Here is a 17890-nt window from a genome sequence, read left to right as displayed (position 1 = left end):
TTATTTTCTCATATAATGTAACTAATACTTCTAAGAAAAAAAAATTTGCAAAAAATAGCCCAAGCCCCCAACCCAAACCAAAAGATAAATCTTGCTTGCTTTTCCAGCTGATAAACTGTGTATAAATCCATGGCTATAACATTTCAGTGACTTGATTATATCTAATTATTAATCTTGAACTTGAAAGAAGTTGTAGCGAATGTACCATAAATGCAGTTACTTGCATTCTAAGAACAAAAAAATTATCCTTGCTCATGTGTGCAGCCTTACCTCCTCCTTGTTGACAAGTTCTCATCACTTTCACTCATCACCAGGACTCTGCTAGATCCTCCTTGACTAGCTTCATGCATCACTTCAATCTGAGTAAGAAGGACACATTAAAAGTGAAAATACTTAATTGCTGATGCTTTTATTTAGAGAACTTTAACTCTTTGAAAGAATAAAAACCAGATCCTACCTAGTCTAGTAACTGGACAAGTTAAAATAATTGAATTCTACATGTACAAGTTGTAAATCAAGAATACCTCCTCTCTATTTTTCTATTTCCTTACTCAGTATTGGCATGGGAGGCATTCTTGACTGCAGGCAGTCTTTATATATTCCACCGTAGAAGGTGAATGATCTCTTTATTCAGATAATTACAGGCATAGCAGTCTGTTCCTTAGACTCTGAAATACTATTTTGTTTCCTGCCTGAAGCCAACCCAAAGACTTCATGTATTCAGAGTTCTTTGTTCAGTGCCATATAGAGAAGTCTAGGGAATCTTTCTTGTGCCTCTGAGAAGTACTAGTACTTGTAGCAGTATTATGTAAGACAGCATATACCCTTAAATACGGAGCACAGTTAATACATGTGCAAGGGCTGTCCCCAGGTTGAAACGGACTGAGGCTTTTTACATAATATTTTGATAAACATTAACCTAATTCCTTGTCCAGTCTTGCAGAGTTGGATCATTTCAAGTGGGCTCCAGGCAAGTTTTAAGCAGGCTTGTTCCCCTTTTTGCCTGCAGCTTTAAAAGTACCAAGCATTACTTGGGTTTTCTCAAAGGCAATCTCTTCAAATTCAGTAAAACTCAGCTGCTGAGTTTGCAGTTAATCCAAACTCCAGTAGAGTCTTTTAAGTTCCTGAGCACTTGTTTTTAAGGACTGATTCTGAGGAAAAAAGCAGTGGGTTGTCTTATATTCTGTATGGCTAAATTTAGCTGGTTGGTGATGATGATAGAATCCACTGATAAACTGTCCTCCCCTGAAGTATTATCAGAACAAATAAAATACAAACATTTTATAGCAACAATGGGAGGAAAGGAGGGAGGCATAGCTTGCACTGTAGTATTGGAAAGTACATTTAAAAATGAATGGTTGTCTTTATAAAGCCTGTACCATGTTGTTGCATATACCTGACTATGTGGGAGGAATGCAACTGATTACCTGCCCTACTGTTGAGAGTAAGACTGATGAGCATAAGACTAATTCCAAAGTTACTTTCTGTGACTTTAGACAAAGGTGAGACCAGCTGTGTATTTCTGCTGATAACTAGATTTTATTCTGTGCTTATTGCTGAAGTTGTAGGCTGTTTTGGCCATTTCAGAAAATGGACTGCATTTTAATTTTTGCTTTTCAGCTTCAGGGAAATAAAGGTCAGATGTATGAGTAAGGGGTACAGATAACAGAAGAATTGGGTTGAAATAGCTTGCATTATATCAAAAGTTAAATAATAGAATTGTGCTAGGTAGACACTTGATATATTTTTAGCTTTTCATGCCTCAGGGTAACACTATTCTTCCACTTCCCCCCCCCCCCTAAATATTCCTCTCCCCCCTGAAAAAAAAATCAAATTAACAAAACCCCAAAACAAGTAGTTCTGATCGGTGTGGAATTTCTGCACTAACAAGATTAAACTGGTTTTTGGATATTTATGCCAAAGTAGCACATCCGTGCGTGGCTGTTACTGATGTAAGAAGTACTGATGTATGAATTTTGTCCTGTGAATTACTCATTAAAAATCAGAAAATCCAAAATGCTTATTTTAAGAATACCTTCAATAATAGTGGATTAAGCTGGAAAACAACCAGAGAACTTTTATCATAAAATGTGATCTCTGTTATTGGATATGCTCTTATATAGATAGAGTCCACCTTTAAAAATCACCTTTAAAATAATTAATGAACTATGAAAAACTTAACAGCTGCAACTGCAGGGGCTAGTGTGTCATGTCCTTTCCCTGGTATATAACCTATTTTAGGTTGGGGTATTTCTTTTCCCCAGAGATGTACTGTCAAAGCTTATTCCTTTCCTCTTCTGCCCTCAAACTGCTGAACATTGTGAAAAAGGCTACTTGCTGGTTTTATCACACTTTCATGAGGCAACCAAATCAAGCTCGTACCTCTCTCCCACACTACCCAACTTCTTCTGCTATTTGTTTTGACTATTAGTTGTGTTATTTCCCTCAACAGATTCAGGGCCTGCTCTTATTTTTTTTCTTTCTCAAAGCATACCTTAAATTGCATTTTTACTATTCTAATGATATGCTGCCTTAAAGAGTTAATAATGTGAATCTTAATGCAAGGAAGATGCAGGAAAGTTATGGCAAAGGGATGTTATTATTTAAAAGATTGTGAGTGAATGGCACTGCATATGATTTGATTTCTGCCTTATTTTTGGTAAACTTCAAAGGGGATATTGGCAAAGTCACATAGCACTTGTGCACAGACCATTCAGAATACAACTTCAGTGGTACTCTTCCTCTCTCTCATGGGTATATTTACCTCATCTAAACCCAAACATTTTAAATAAGACAAATGAGGAAGAAAAGTCTGGTCTCTGAAAGTAGACATTTCAGCTAGCTTGGGCAAATGAGAAGTTTCAGGATGCAGCTGCTGTTTATCTTAAGTTACAAGAGTTGCAGATGAATGAAGTTTCTGGATCCTACTGCTTCCAGTCTTAAAATACTCAAGGAGGGCCAAATGCTGTCTTGATAGCTTGTTATCCCAGTCAGTCTCTACAGCTCAAACAAAAGACTCCCTACTGAGAGGGCAGGATTCTTAAATGCTGTCAGGCTTGGGAATAGGGTGGAAAGAATAAGGATGTCCAAAGAGTCCCAAACAGAATCTTGCTGCAGAAAAAATAATATTCAAATTTCATCATAGAGACACAAAAGCAAAATACATTTCCCTGAACCTTACTTGCCCATGTAGCAACAGGTAACAGTGGAATTTTTCTTTGGTTGCTTGGTTGTTGGTTTGTTTATTTCTAATTATTAAACGTCTAGCCTTTCCTCCTTTGTGTAGAAACTACCCTTAGAACATACTTAAATGAGGAAAAAATATATAACTTTGTAAAACCCTGAACATAACACAACTTCAGAGGAGCTGCAATAAGATTCCAGTTTTAGAAACAAAATAGTTCATATGCTATAAGGAAAGACAGAAGCTTTGTAGGCACTTTAATGTATTATTGTTGGACATTCCCTTCACATTTCCCCTTTTGTTCATTGAAAGTGATTTTTACTTTAGTGTAACTTGGTTTTCCATGTGCATAAATCTTTTTTAAAACTGTCATCTAAGTAACTTTCAAACTGCAACATGAACTGTAAAAAAAAAAAAAAAAAAAAAGCTTAGCAGAGAATTAACTTCTAAATGTTCAATTTTTTTAATTCCAAGTATGTAAACCTATATATTGGTTTGAGTTCTCTCACAATATGGGATGTCCCTAAAATACAGATATGCCTACCTTAATTCCACCTTTAGTCTTCTTAATGTTTTTCTTTTTTGATAACTCTACTTCAGAAATGGTCTTTGGAGGGCAGGAAATTTCTGTGGACCTCCTGTTGGTAGCTGAAGGAGTCAAAAAGAAAGTAACATTAGAAAATGTGTGCTAAAAGTTGAAATCCTACTTCTTCATAAAAGCAATGAGCAAAGATCCTGTCACATCAGTGGTAACTGAGACCTGGCTTGGAGAATGAATTGTGGCTGGAGTGGTGAAGGACCAGCTGGCACAAGGGATGGACTGCATTGTTTGGTGCTCCGCTGTGTCTCAAATTGGCACCTACAGCTCCACACTGTAATGACTACTTTGGTTTGGCTTCCTTCCTGGCAACCATCTTCAGCATAGCACAGGTAAATGTTAGCCAGCTGTATCAACAGTTGGGTAATTTTTCACTTGCATAGTTTTTCAGCTGAGGTATTATTACTTGTGTGGGTTCCCAAAGAAAGGAAATTTTGGTTCTGGTAATGGTTATCTAGTGTCAGATTATAAAGGATTGTTTCCCTGTAAGGTTTCATCATGTGAACAAGTCTCAAAAGAGAAGGTGTTCAACAAGTTGCTGTGACCATGTACGCAATGACAGTGAATCTGAGGAAACTGTTTCAGAATATGCTCTGTTGTGTCAGGTTTGTTGGGCTTGCAGGCTCTGTAAACCACAGTTGACAGTTGTCTAATGCTACTAGAAAATCATTCTTAACAACATAACCACTCTAGCCTGAGACTGCTGTCCAAAGAAAAAAGGTTTAGAACAAACTATGAGAAGGGGAATCATACATTTCACTTGAGGAGGAAGGAATCTCTCTGTTACAGTTTGTATCTTTGTTTTAAATTGATAATGAATTCACAGTGCCTGCTATAGAAGTACAAGGCAAACAGTGCTCTCCTTTTTCTTAGTTGCTGAATTGATACAGGCAACCATGCATGTCATGGTAAAAACAAATATGAACACCAGATGAAATGATGAGAGAATCTGGGTCAGGCAACAATGAACAAAATTGTTGCAATTCTGAGATTAAGTCCTTTTCAGTTTTATTGTGGGAAAACTTTCTAATTAAACAAGAACTTCTCTAAAAATAAAAGCTGGTGTTTTCAAATGCATCTGGTAGCATTCTGTTTAAGATGGTTTCATCAAGTTTAACGTTTTGAGGCATTGAAAGTCTTGGTGGTCACTAAGAATTTCTCTCAGAGAAGCTGAGGGATACAATAAAAAAAGATGCAGACTTCTTTGAGGAGTACATAGTATCAAAAGCTTTATGTAGGAGAGTGGCGTGGTTTAAGCTCAGCCAGCAACTAGACGCCACACGGCTGCTTGCTCATTCCTCCCACCCCTGCAGTGGGATGGGGAGGAGAATCAGGAAAAAAAAAATAAAATTAAAACTCATGGATTGAGATAAGAACAATTTAATAACTACAGTAAAATAAAATGTAATACTAACAACAACAATCATAATAAAATATAATAATAATTAAAAGGAATATAATTTTTTAAAAAAGAAAACAATAACCGCTCCCCCAAAAAGGGATGCACAGTGCAATTGCTCGCTACCCGCTGACCCATGCCTGAGCAGCAACCTGCCCCTCACAGCCAGCTCCCCCCAGTTTATATACTGAGCATGACGTCCTATGGTATGGAATATCCCTTTGACTAGTTTGGGTCAGCTGTCCTGGCCCAGTTCCCTCCCAGCTTCTTGTGTACCTGCTCACTGGCAGAGCATGGGAAACTGAAAAATCCTTAACTTGGGATAAGTGCTACTTAGCAACAACTGGAACATCTGTGCATTATCAACATTATTCTCACACTAAATCCAAACACAGTGTACTGTAAGGAGAACATTAACTCTATCCCGCTAAAACCAGGAGAAAGAGGACGGAACACTTTTCTTTTAAAAGAACACAGTAACAAATTTTCAAACACCCTTGTCAATAAATTCTTCTTTTAATGTGGTAAAAAAAAAAAGGACAAAAAAAAGAAGCATAGAAATACCCCAAATTATATGCAGTTAAAAGGACAACATAGCAGTTTCATAGACAATAATAACAGAAGCTGACATTTCTTCTACACTGTGTCTTTTCAACTGCCTTATCATGCAGCTGGGAAGAGAATTAATTAAAGCAGCTTCTCTCCAGCTCTTTCCTAAATCTTCCTGGTTTTATCCCATGCTGAATGACATGAGGACTTGGCAATGTCTATTTCATGCCTATTACTTCCTCACAATGACTCCATATTAGAAAGTTTCTTCAATGGAACAGCGAAGTCTGGCAGCCACCAGCAGCTATAATTGACCAGTAGAAGATTCTTATGGTTCCCAGGACTGAGCTGAAATGCAAATGTCGACTCTATTTGGTTCTTCCATCACTCTCTTTCAGAATATACAGCAGGGGATTTGTTTTGATTTTGAGCACTACTTTCAACAGATGCCTTTTTCCCATCCCCAAGAAAGTTTGCAATGAAATAGTAATTGTTCTCTCAAAGGTATTTTTATTTCACCCCAAAAAAATGGTATACTGACATTTTGAAGCCAAGAGGGAATTAAAAAAAAAAAAAAGGCAACACGCAGCAAATATAAGCTATTTGTCCTTATTGTCAGCGTTCTTCATACCTTTCTAATCTGTAGGGAGGATGATTTCTACTGTTGGCAAAACCAGAATACCAACATTCATCAACTATTTGACAAATTTTCAAATAGGCCCTTTTATGTTTTTCCCCATGAATCCCTGAGTAAAGTGGTTGTAAGCATCAGCAAATTCATTCTTTTCCATAATAATGCATCCTGAAGATTCTATTTAGCCTTAAATTCTCATCTACCACCATCTTGACAAGACATGGGCTGTGATCATACCTATCACACTGAACAATATTCTCTCCTGGAACCTCTCCCAACTACATCCTATTTATACCTTGAGAAATCAGCATTAAAAAAAAAATCTAGGACTTGATCACAAAAATCCTGATTCAATTAAAAAAAACCAAGACATTGTTTCATACTTTTCCCCACATGCTTACCAGCCACTCCTGAATACCCTAGATATGCTGCCAATGTCCAGTTACCCTATCTAAATCTGAGTTCAGCCCATTGGATTGCTCTACAAAGTTAATTCCCAAGTTTTATATATACTGGATGTGTTATTAAAAGGAATGGAAGCAAAGGAAATAACTTTAGGAAACATGACAACTTTTGCTTAGAACAGCATAGTCCGCAATTCCAAGTTGTTCAACCTATTCATTAATCAGAAAACTTTCTATCTTGAAGGGATGGTTGATACTGGTATGAAAATCCTGGCTGAAAGCAGGGCAGAAAACGTGGAAATCAGTTATGACTTTGATGTCTGGATCACAACTTACAAACTCAGAGAGCTCAAGGTGATCCAGGAAAGACAGCACTGGAGAGTTTAAGTAAAAAAAAAAAGACACATTCACAAAAAGCCTAAGTACAGATGATCCTTGATCCAGCAGCAAATTACTCCGGTCAGTTTACTAGCTTAGTCTTGGCTTCATCAGTATGATGTATTTCAGAAAGAAGGAGGCAGATACAAGATAAGCAAGCAGTCAAATCCAGCTGCTTGTATTTCAGGGGTGAATTTGATTCAGATTGACACAGCAAACTTTCCCCGTCAAATTTGACCCAGAAATGAATTGAAAACAGGAAGCAATCTGTTTTCAGTTAAGCTCCAGAGTACTTTTGAGTTACTGACTGGCCCGTATTCAGAGACTGCTGCATGTTACTACATATAAGTAGTTTCTGGAGCAATTTAGAAAGAAACAGCCCAAATACCTGCCAAATTATTACTGCACTAATTACTGTAGAAATGGAAATATTTTATAAGAGGAACTCCCTTATAAAATTCAGTACAGTTGGCTGTTTCAAGGTCATTACTGTACTGTACTGCTGAGGAAGCTGAAAGTTACAGTGTTCAACTGCCTACTGAAAGAACAAAGGCACAGGAACAAAGGAAAACTATAACTATAAACAGTCTAAGGTCTGCATGGTTTCAAGGTTGTTTTCATCCTATTGTTTCACTGTACTTCCCTGGACAATGAGTAATGAAGATTTCATTTTGAACTCATTAATATTTTAAATTGCTTGATTCTGCTTTTAAAGCATGTATTGTTAAAGGGCATTGTATGCAGAGGTAAACTTTTTATTGCAATGATATTTACAGTAAAGCAAGGTTTGGGTCTATCACTTGCATTCACCTGGAGCACCACTGTTCTTCTATGGGGCTTCAGTACTACTTACTATTTTTTTATGAGCAAGTTGTGTGATAAATATGGGATTACTGTTTTATTACCTAGCCTACAGCAAATGGTAATATGGGCTGTACCGTCCCTAAAGCTGCTAGGAAAGGACATAGACTCACGTGCTTAATGTTGCTTTGCAGTCTCTCCACCACTCCAGGACAGAAATAAATTCAGTGAGAACAACTTGCTCTGCTGCTTGTCACGAAAGGCTGTGGTTTCACCCATTTCCCTACACTGCTCCTGCATGGCAGGGTACAGGCACCATCTCTCAGGCATTCACCTCTCACTGTGGGGAGCTGCATCACACAGTGAGGCACAAACAGAACTGTGTGCAGCTCCCAGGTACTCAGAGACAACTAGATTAGTCCATCTGGGTAACTGGCCTCAAGTTTGCTCTTTAGCTAGCAAGAGACACAGACTCTGTAGTCAAGGGTTATGACACACACCCAGTATTTTTAAGACATTCAAAGCTCCCCTTAAATAAGTACCATGCTTTACGTTCAGGTCTTGTGTGAATTTCCCAAACACATGCTTCCCCATCTGTTTTCTGTGGGAGACTTTGTGTGTTCTCACTAATCACCTACAGCAGAATCAAAGTCCTTTGGCAAGAACAGGCATGGAAACAACTAGTCTGCTAAACTGTTTATTGGGGCTTTGAAGATAATTTAATGACTTAGTTGTTTTGAATGCTGGTGATGAAAAAGCGGCTTGCTTAGGCAGCTAAAGAAATGCCAGAGCATCTAAGGTTTATCATTTAATGGCCTAATAAAGAAAGTCTTTTCCATTCTTAGGCGATATAATCTATACTTCTTTGCTCCAGGGAAATTGCTGTCAAGCCCCCTGAAAATCTGCCTGTATAAGAAGCATAGAGGAAGGCCCCTGTATGTGGAATATTTTTCTACAAGGAGACACACTACTTGGTTTCCTCAGACTTGCCCAAGTGTGATAGCAGCCCTACAGCTGCAAAATTGAAAGCATCTTCTCCTTTTCTCTACATAGTTTATAGAAATATCTTGAACTATAGAAACTGGTGGTTTCCCAAAACCATTAATGAAAATCACATGCACTATCTTTTCCGAGTCAGCTAATCTCTCTGCAGCCTCACTTCTCCTGCACACATCCCCAGACTCTTACAAGACATTCTTCTTCTGTTGGCTATCCAGATGTTATTAGTTAGTAAGTGTTACGCATTAGTGACTGAGGAACGCTGGAATGGATCCAATGAGCAGTCATACACATTTAACTGAGAAAGAAACAGTTTAAATTTTATTATTTAAAGAACTGAAAAAGCTCCAGCTGTGTTCTCCCATATGAATTTCATGTTCCAAGTTGGTGTTCTAAGATGTTTGTAGGGTGAGTTGTGGATTTTGTGTGTGCAATATGCTGTTAAACATGTTATTTGCTTAATGAGCTCACGGAAATTTTGACATCTCTGCTCCTGTATTTCACATTTATGTTGCACACAGAGAAATCCCTAGGTGAATATTTTATAGCATTTAGAAGACAGGAGATGCCAGAAGCAAAGCTACATGTGCAACCCTAATTTTGTCCCTTTGCTGCTAAGGCATCTTGGTCCACCCTCCTCTAAGAATCCTTGCCTCATTCAGTGCATGGACTCAAAACCACTTAATCATCAACAGCTATTCACTATTTTGATTTATCTGTATGTCTCAGTGGAGGCCCAGAGCCTTACTATCCATATGCTATTTCAATCCCTGCTCTGAATATAACTCTTTTTTCTACTAGCAATTTTTTACAATTCAAGTGCTTCATAAATATTTACTGAGCTGTTTTCACAACACTTCTCAGAGGTAACAGGCTGTTATCAACCACACTGAGGTCTCTGAGTTTCATAGATAAAGATCAAAAGAGAATACACTACTTTGGGAGACCAACTTGACATTTTTAGAACTCAATTTTCAGATTACTGAATATTATGTGCCACTTCATATGTTCAAGAGCACATGCCCTGCCCAGTAATTCTGATTTCAGTCTTTCACTGCTCTTTCAGTGTAGATTTCTTTATGTAGTTGCACAAGTTATTAAAAACAAAACCCCCCAAATTACACTAAGTTGAATCACATTAACACCCGCATGGGTTTTTAACAGGGTTGAAACGTTTACACCTACAGCACCAGCTTCTCTTTCCAATGTCAGCAGGAATAAAAGCAGCAGTAATAGTTACAGTTTCAGAGGTAACTCCAGAACAGTTGAAACCCATTTGAACTGAGTCTGTTCAGTTCTCCCTTTCTCCCAACCTTTGGCCACACACTTCCATCTCCTTTTTTGTCAGTACTGCTGTTCATGGAACTGGATGATGAAGAGCTGAACTAGCCAAAACAAAACAAGCCCTCACCCCCCCAGTGACAGATTTCAGTTCCCTCCTTTGTTCCCACTAGTTATGTGACTGTAAGTACTGAGGGAAAGCGGAGTCACAGACTGCTGTGCTGGGCAAAGAGGAGAGGAGAAAGGGAGACTGTGACAGCTCTGCATTAAGAAAGGCTTAAGCTGCTGCAAGATCATACTGTAAGGAAACAAGCAATGCAGGGGATAAGAAACATATATTGTCTCTGGGTTCCAAAGATTTTTGCTGACAACAAAGGAAATGAGACTATAGGAGCCAAACTGCAGCAAGTTCATGCACAACAAACTTACATGAACTGAGATTTATTTTTTTCCCAAGTGCTTATATTTCTGCTAAATCTGGACACTCTAGGAAGGGACAAAACTATTTTGTACTGTCATGTTCCAGCTCTTGCCACAAAGGTAACTAAAGCAAGACAATTTTCCTAGCCTTGTTCACTGAGATGGCCAAATCATTTTTTTACTGAGGTTTTCCAAAAAGTGTCAGGCTGAAGAAGATAGCCTTTGGGAAACTTTCATTTCAGAGAGTTAGTTTTTGGGACAATTACAAGCAAATTAAAATAGAGAAATGATAACTACAGTCATTCCTAATAGTTTATATTATCCTTTACAGTTCTGTGGCTTATCCCACTGTGCCTGACAGCCTATGGGCAATACAAGCCTCCATGGTTTGACTTTGTGGACCTATCCCAATTCTCTCCAGCTAAGGAGTTTCTTACAGAAACACAGACCACAAATACGTAGTCAAATCATCAAAAATGATGCCCTCAGAAGTGAACTAGAGCAAAGGAATTTCCCCATCAAATGCCACTTCTTTCCTCCCAACACATACAGGCACAAGCTTAGCCATTAGCAGTATTCAAGCAGCTTGCACTGGGAGTAAACAGAATTCTCCGTGAAATAAGATGTCATATATACTACTAAAATATTTTCAAGGCATTTATTATAAAAGGGTCAGCAGAGGGTTTTCTGCCTTCTCTTGATTGGTCTGTGAATAGTATTTAAGCAGATTCCCACAGCTAAAATGTGCACCAAGTCCAGCTGGCATAGACTTTTGATAATTCCAGTACTAGTTTTTCAGCATTGAACAGGCCTGTCCCTGCAAAATTTACAAGCTCATTTGTGAAACCGAAAGCTTCAAGCAAAAATGGGATGAATTTAAAATTTTGTTTCAGAATTTCCAGACTCACAGAAAAGCATTGAGTGAGGGAGAGTTTACAGCGCAGCTCTGAACTGCCTTTCTGGATCTTCAGTAAGCTAAGACATTGCCAAGAGTCACCAGAGACCATAAGGACATAGACATTAGAAACTGTTACAGTGGTTTCCCTGATAGAAATCTGCCCCTTCTCTCATACATGGTATCAACTCCGCCCGTATGCACCTATGTATATGTCCATGTAAAATGAAAAGTCTCACAGTTACAATAATGGAGTATTTCATGCCTGAGCCTTCACATCTGTTAAGATTTTTCCATGAGCACCCTGAATTGCATTGAATTTTCCCTACCACTCCTTGTTAGGGAAATGGATAGTCAGCAAGTGAAAACAAAACAAAACAAAATCTACTCTGGAATGAACATAACTTTTTTTCCTTTCACAACCATTGCAGTGCTGCCATGGTATTGTTACATCTGCTGCCTGGGGACAAAAGCCTTTCTTTCTGGTCTTCTATTTCTGTTTACCACATTTTATTGCCTTTGCCTGCCTTTGTATTTACACAGCCTAGGAATATGGTATTTTCCTGTTGCCATATTCTATTTTGCAACTTTTAGAAATATTCACGTATGACCTGGGTAACAAATAACAATGAGTTACAATATCTGCTTCAAGAAGGTGCTCTTAGCCTCTCATTTTTCCAAGATGGTGCTCAATAAATTCTCCCCATAAATAAATGCTGATACTGTATTGATCCTGTGAATGTGAAGAAAGGGCACAGAGGAAAGTCCAAAAGAGAGTAGCTTCAAGAAGAGCAGAATTTCACAGCCTCATTTTCATGGGTTGAAATAGGACTTAGTGTTCCTGTTTCTATTCTCAGCCACATTTCAGACTCAGACTGTGAAACCCCTTGTTGAATCACTCAGTTTATCTGTGCTTCAGTTTTCTTTCTGTAAAAAAGAGGTTAGAATACTTACCAATAGTTGCCAAGTGCTTTGGCATTCTGAGGGAAAGCACACTCAGGAAATTCAAAGTATAACTCTTTGTTGTGGACAATTGGGTAATACCCAAAGGTTGCCATTACACAATATATGTAAATATACATGTACTATTCACAGCAGTTAAAGTAACTGTTTTTGAGCCGCAGGATAAGCTGTAGATAGTCAGGGACTTCTGTTTCTTTGTACAGAGGTACTGTAAGTCAATCATCTTCAGGCACAAAGAATTTGAATGAGATACTACAGTCTACTTATCAATGTCTGAACAGGACTGGGTTGCACTTTGCATTGCCTCAGAGAACAACTGGAGTAACACTTTAAAATAAATTTCATCTACCTATTAATTTGCAATAGGACATCAGAGTCTAATCCTTGTCACACAGTTATCCTGTATTGTGTTGTATAACACTGAACTGCAATACAAGGGTCAGAGCAAGGGAGTATCTCATGATTCTCTGTGAAAGAGCTAATAGTATTGGATTGGCTGTATGAACAAGAATCAAAACTTAAATCATTGCCATTTATATAGTAGTGACTATTCTTTAAGGTTCTATCTACATCAAAAGTTTAATTAAAAAAATCTGCAAGTGCTCTAAAATGACAAGAAAAAAGTTCATGAAACACAATCAGAGACTGCATGTATAAAAAGAAATGCAAGACTAGCTTTTAGCCTGAAGACACAGTTTCACAATAGGTGAAAGCCATTCTAAAACTGTACTACCACTAACAGGGACTAACTAGCTCTGACCTACTGACCCCATAACCCCATTTTTCTGCAACTTCCTTTGCTTCAGCACTAGTGGCCACACAGTGAACAATCTGATCAACTTTTAAGTTAGTGCTGCTTTGAGCAGGTGATTGGGCTATGTGATCTCCAGAGCTCCCTGCATTTTTGTAACTCATGCAATGAAAAAGTAATTACGACATTTTTGCAGTCAGTTCATTGAGTTTCCAAGGTAAATCACAACTCATACAGCTAACTGACTGCCAACAACAGTACAAGAGGGGAACACATTGCTGGAGAATGTGTGGGTAGCAGAGCAGGAGGACCTCTTCAAAGGCATTGTGGTCTCAACTTGCCTTAAGCCAATAGTGAAGCTGAAACTTGAGGTAGCAACTGTACGTTAAGAGCACAGCTAGCATGGCTGGGGTGGGGGGGAGAAGTACAGATGTCAAACCAGCATGGTAACTAGAAGAAGAAGATGATCCTCCTTGGTAAGAAAGGATGAGTGTTGGGGAGCAGAGGAGAACAACAGGGACATTTGTTTGACCTTGTGATATTATGCCTAGAAAGCAAAATGGTTAGGGTACTGGCCATCCTAATCTTCCTGTTGAGAAAGCAAAGTTTATTGCATGCTCTTCATGCAAATTAGGTATTTTTCAAGGCTTTTTGCTAGAGGTTCCCCTTTTAAAAAACCCTAAGGTTCCATTTTTAATTTCTTATAAGCCTCTCTGCTGAAAAGGGACAACCCCTTCCTGCCACCAAGTACAGGGTAGGTGGTCTCCAAGATGCACTGTTTCGAATTAGCTTCACCCACGTTCTTTTTGCAGAAAATAGCTATCTTGGTTAAAGGCACATGGCAACCTCAAATCAGGAACTTTCAGTAAATTCCAAAGAGAAGCAATGTTCAGCTTTTACAGTTGGTAGAGGACAACACTAGAAAGTGAATAAACAGTTATGTAGAGGGAAAAGGCAAAAATTGCACAAACGAGTCAGTGTCACTAATGAACCCTTAGCCTTTGCAAGTATCTGATTGAATCTTGAGGGACTGCGACCCTTTAAAGCCAAATATTCACATTACAGTATATGCAATGTAAAAGAGGTTTTCATGTTTACTTTGTATGCTTGCAGTGACTAGCCTGGTTTTCAAGAATTAGCAATATAAGACATACTGAGAAACAGTATAGAAATGTACTTTGTAGATTAGACCTAGGAAGAGAGGCCTGAATCTTTTTATTCACTCTTGTTTATATGTTTGGAGCAACAGATATTTAAAATTCATTTTTAACAGCTGGGCCTACAAGGCTGACATGACACTGAACATCAAATGCAAGTCTCCATTCTGATAACAACAATTAAACATGACCATGTGGACAAAACATTGGTGTGAATCTGAAAGCAGCTGTTCGAGGCCTACCTACTCCTGCTGGTCTGGTAATCTTTGGTGATGCTCGCTTTGGGGAAGATTCAGGATGTGGGGCAACAGGTTGTACTGGCCGGGTCTGTTTGGCTGCCAGCTTCTTCAGACTTACTTGCCTCTTGTCAAACATTTCTTGTACATCTTCTAGTTTTTGTAGAATTCTTTGGGCATTGGCCTAGGCAAAGAAAAGAGAAGCAACAGATGGTTGTCAGTGCTGGACTGAGCAAGTTAAGAAAGGACTTCTCTTACCCAGACTCAGACTAGAGCTGAAGATCATACTATGCTGCAGTTTAATGCAACCCAGCCCATGCACTCCAAACAGATCTCAGTTTCACTGAGTAGGTGACTAACGCAGTGTTTCTAGCACTCCTCTGAAAAAAACTACATACGTATTCCATGACTACTCATCTGAGTAAAACTTACTGCCCCAAGTGGTAACCTCTGTGCCCTTCTGGTGTAGGGAAAGAGGCAGATCTGAGCAGACTCAAAATATATAGCCCAGTACACTCTCATGTACAAGGCAATTGGTAATTTTGAAATTCTAAGTGAGTGCATGCACATCGGAGGGGTTTTACCTTTATTTCGGGGGTGAGGATCATGTCAAACTGATTGTAGAACTCCTTCGGGTTAGAGAGCTGGTGTTCCTTAGCTGTTACCAGGAACTTCTCAATTTCAACGAGTGCAGTTTCAGCTCCCTCTTGTGACTGGCACTTGTCCACAGCTTGGGAAGCTAAGAGGTAGATTCCAGCTTCACACCACTGGCTTGCCTTTAAAGAAAAATGGGGCAAGAAGGACTCCATCATTACTGACAGGCCATGTCCTTAAGTGTTGCTTCTAATCCATGAAATATGGATTTGCCTTAATATGTGACTAAAGGGAATGAATGTTACTTAGTAGCACCCAACAGTTCCCAGCCACAAGTCACCCCACCTAGATACATAGAACAATAGAAAGTTCTGTTTAGCTCTCATGGTTTAGATGGTCCAGTAACATGTAAAATAATAGTATTCTGAGCAAAGAGGGGAAGTGTTACTGTGGTTGCTGCAAATTGAATCTGTCAGCTGTACTACCTCATTTCCGTGTTCGGTCACACAATTATCCAAAAACCAAAATGAGTATTTGAACCTTATCAAAACTCCCCAAAATTTCTCAGGCCTATAAAACTCAGTTAAAAATACTCCAAAGTGGGTTTTGGTAATTTCTGTTTCAGATAAGGCTGGAATAGCATGCAGGCGTTCACAAACCATTTAGTTTGCTATTCTAACTAGATCACAGAAAGTGAAAACAGCTGAACAAGCAGTATACTGTTCATCTTTAAGCACCAGAATACATTCAGTTCTCATTTCAAATTTAGGTCTAGCTTAATTTTTTCTTAGTTTTATTTCCTACTTTTCATCATTTTAAAACCACAATTATGGGAAGCTACTGCTCCAATTTTTATAGTAACAGTTTTTGAATGAAATGGAGAAAAAAAAGAATAAATACTTTTTCTCTTCATCCAAATTACCTGAACTTATAAAAACATTCATTATCAGTAGAACCTTACCAGGGCTGTTATCTGAGAAGGTTCACTCACCTTATCTAACTGCTTATGCAGCTCAAGAGACTTTCCCAAAATATCATACTTTTTCTTGGTCTCATTGGTAAAGTCATCACAAATACGCCTGAGTTCAACACACTTTGGTCTAATGGAGTCAACTGCATAATGGTTGTTTTGGATGAGCTGTTCTCCATGGAGAGCTAGAGACTGGGCCTTCTCCAAAGGTTCCTGTGAAATTAATGAGAAAAAATCCAAAGTTAGGTCTTAAAATGACATGCATAATAAAGACAAACCATCTCTGTAATCCCTGCTGTAGCCTGGAGGTAAAGGCTTGGGGTATTAATCTAGCTGACATGTCTTACTTTATATTTACATTGAAGACCAACTTTGTTGTCAGTGAGTATATGGAAACACAAGAGGTTCCATCTGAAGATCAGAAAACACTTTTTTTACTGTGAGGGTGACCAAGCATTGGAACAGGTTGCCCAGAGGGGTTGTGGAGTCTCCCTCCTTGAAGATGTTAAAAAGCTGTCGGGACAACCTGCCCTCCTGGGCAACCTGCTCTAGGTGGCCCTGCTTGAACAAGATGACCTCCAGAGGTCTATTCCATCCTTAATCATTCTGTGATAACTGTGATTCTGTGAGTGTATGCTGCCTTCTTTCTCACATACTGAGGACATTCATTATACAAGGTTTTTTCCCTGCAAAGTTCCCAATAATCAAAAAAACTATATTTTTTTCACTCACTAATTGCCAGGTTTGTAATGCTTTAGTTTATTTTTGATTCCAAGAGATATTTTGGAAAACTCTTCAGATCCTACTGACTGCATACAATTCATAAGCTTAGTCACAATAGAATGAAATTAGAGGTGGCTAACAGGAATAGAGCACACATCAATATGTTATGTGATGTGGACAATGGAAGGAAAATGCATGTTACTATAACTTTTATTCCTTTAGGCTTCTGCAGAAGAGCTGTGCAAAGATCAAAATATTTCTAATTCTTAATCCTATTCTTAAAAAAATTATCATCAGCTTTTACATTTGTTCATGTGCATCCTCCTCTGATTCAATTTACTCATTTGTTAATGCTTTCTAATAATACTAAATGTGATGTATATCACAGCTGACCAGCTGATGGAATTACAAAGTCCAAATATCTGGAAAAGAAAGGTGTTTATTGGAAGGCATGGGTGTTCCTCAAACTGCTATGAGTCTGAATAGAATGGTCTTAAGTTACCTGACCAAGGTAACCTGTTAAGTATTCTGAGCTTTTCAGATTCCAAAGATTGACCTAACCTTTCCCGGTTAGGCTAGATTTTTGAACTGGATTCTAGCTTTCCAAGTAATGAACTGGAACTACTCTGTCTGAAGAACCCTGGCTTCTGGAAATTAGGATCTGAGTTTTGCAATTTAAAATAATGACTCATGAGACAAGAGTAAGTGTGATGTAAGGACAGTGACAGAGAAGTGTCTAGAAGATCACATCTATAGCAGCTAGAATACTGTATTGAGTGCAAACCTGTCCTTTCTCTTCCAGTTGTTTCTGTTCCCTTAGGAGGTGCTCCACTCGAGTCACACTGTCTCCAATGTCAGCAAAACCTGCTTGTGCTTCCATGAGATTATCCAATACCAGTTTTACCTAAAAAACAATAAAACCACCAACAACAAAAAATAAAACAAACAAACAAA

The 17890-nt window shown here is 38.5% G+C and overlaps 1 protein-coding gene across 12 annotated transcripts in view; it reads right to left on the bottom strand.

Annotated features, from left to right (window-relative positions):
- The window catches only part of LOC126039961 (guanine nucleotide exchange factor DBS-like), a 210890-nt gene that overhangs the window by 117615 nt on the left and 75385 nt on the right, over window positions 1–17890 (bottom strand). For all 12 annotated transcript variants that reach the window (XM_049803865.1, XM_049803868.1, XM_049803863.1 and 9 more), the window contains 6 exons: window positions 17721–17840; window positions 16235–16426; window positions 15234–15425; window positions 14656–14833; window positions 3729–3832; window positions 271–359 (listed from right to left, as the gene is read on the bottom strand). In XM_049803865.1, the coding sequence (XP_049659822.1) occupies window positions 271–359; window positions 3729–3832; window positions 14656–14833; window positions 15234–15425; window positions 16235–16426; window positions 17721–17840 (875 nt within the window). The remainder of the gene's footprint in view (window positions 1–270; window positions 360–3728; window positions 3833–14655; window positions 14834–15233; window positions 15426–16234; window positions 16427–17720; window positions 17841–17890) is intronic.

Source organism: Accipiter gentilis, chromosome 6 (genome assembly GCF_929443795.1).
Source record: "Accipiter gentilis chromosome 6, bAccGen1.1, whole genome shotgun sequence".
Classification (NCBI taxonomy): Eukaryota; Metazoa; Chordata; class Aves; order Accipitriformes; family Accipitridae; genus Astur; species Astur gentilis.
The sequence above is the reverse complement of the archived record's forward strand: the minus strand, read 5'-3'. Positions and strand labels throughout refer to the sequence as shown.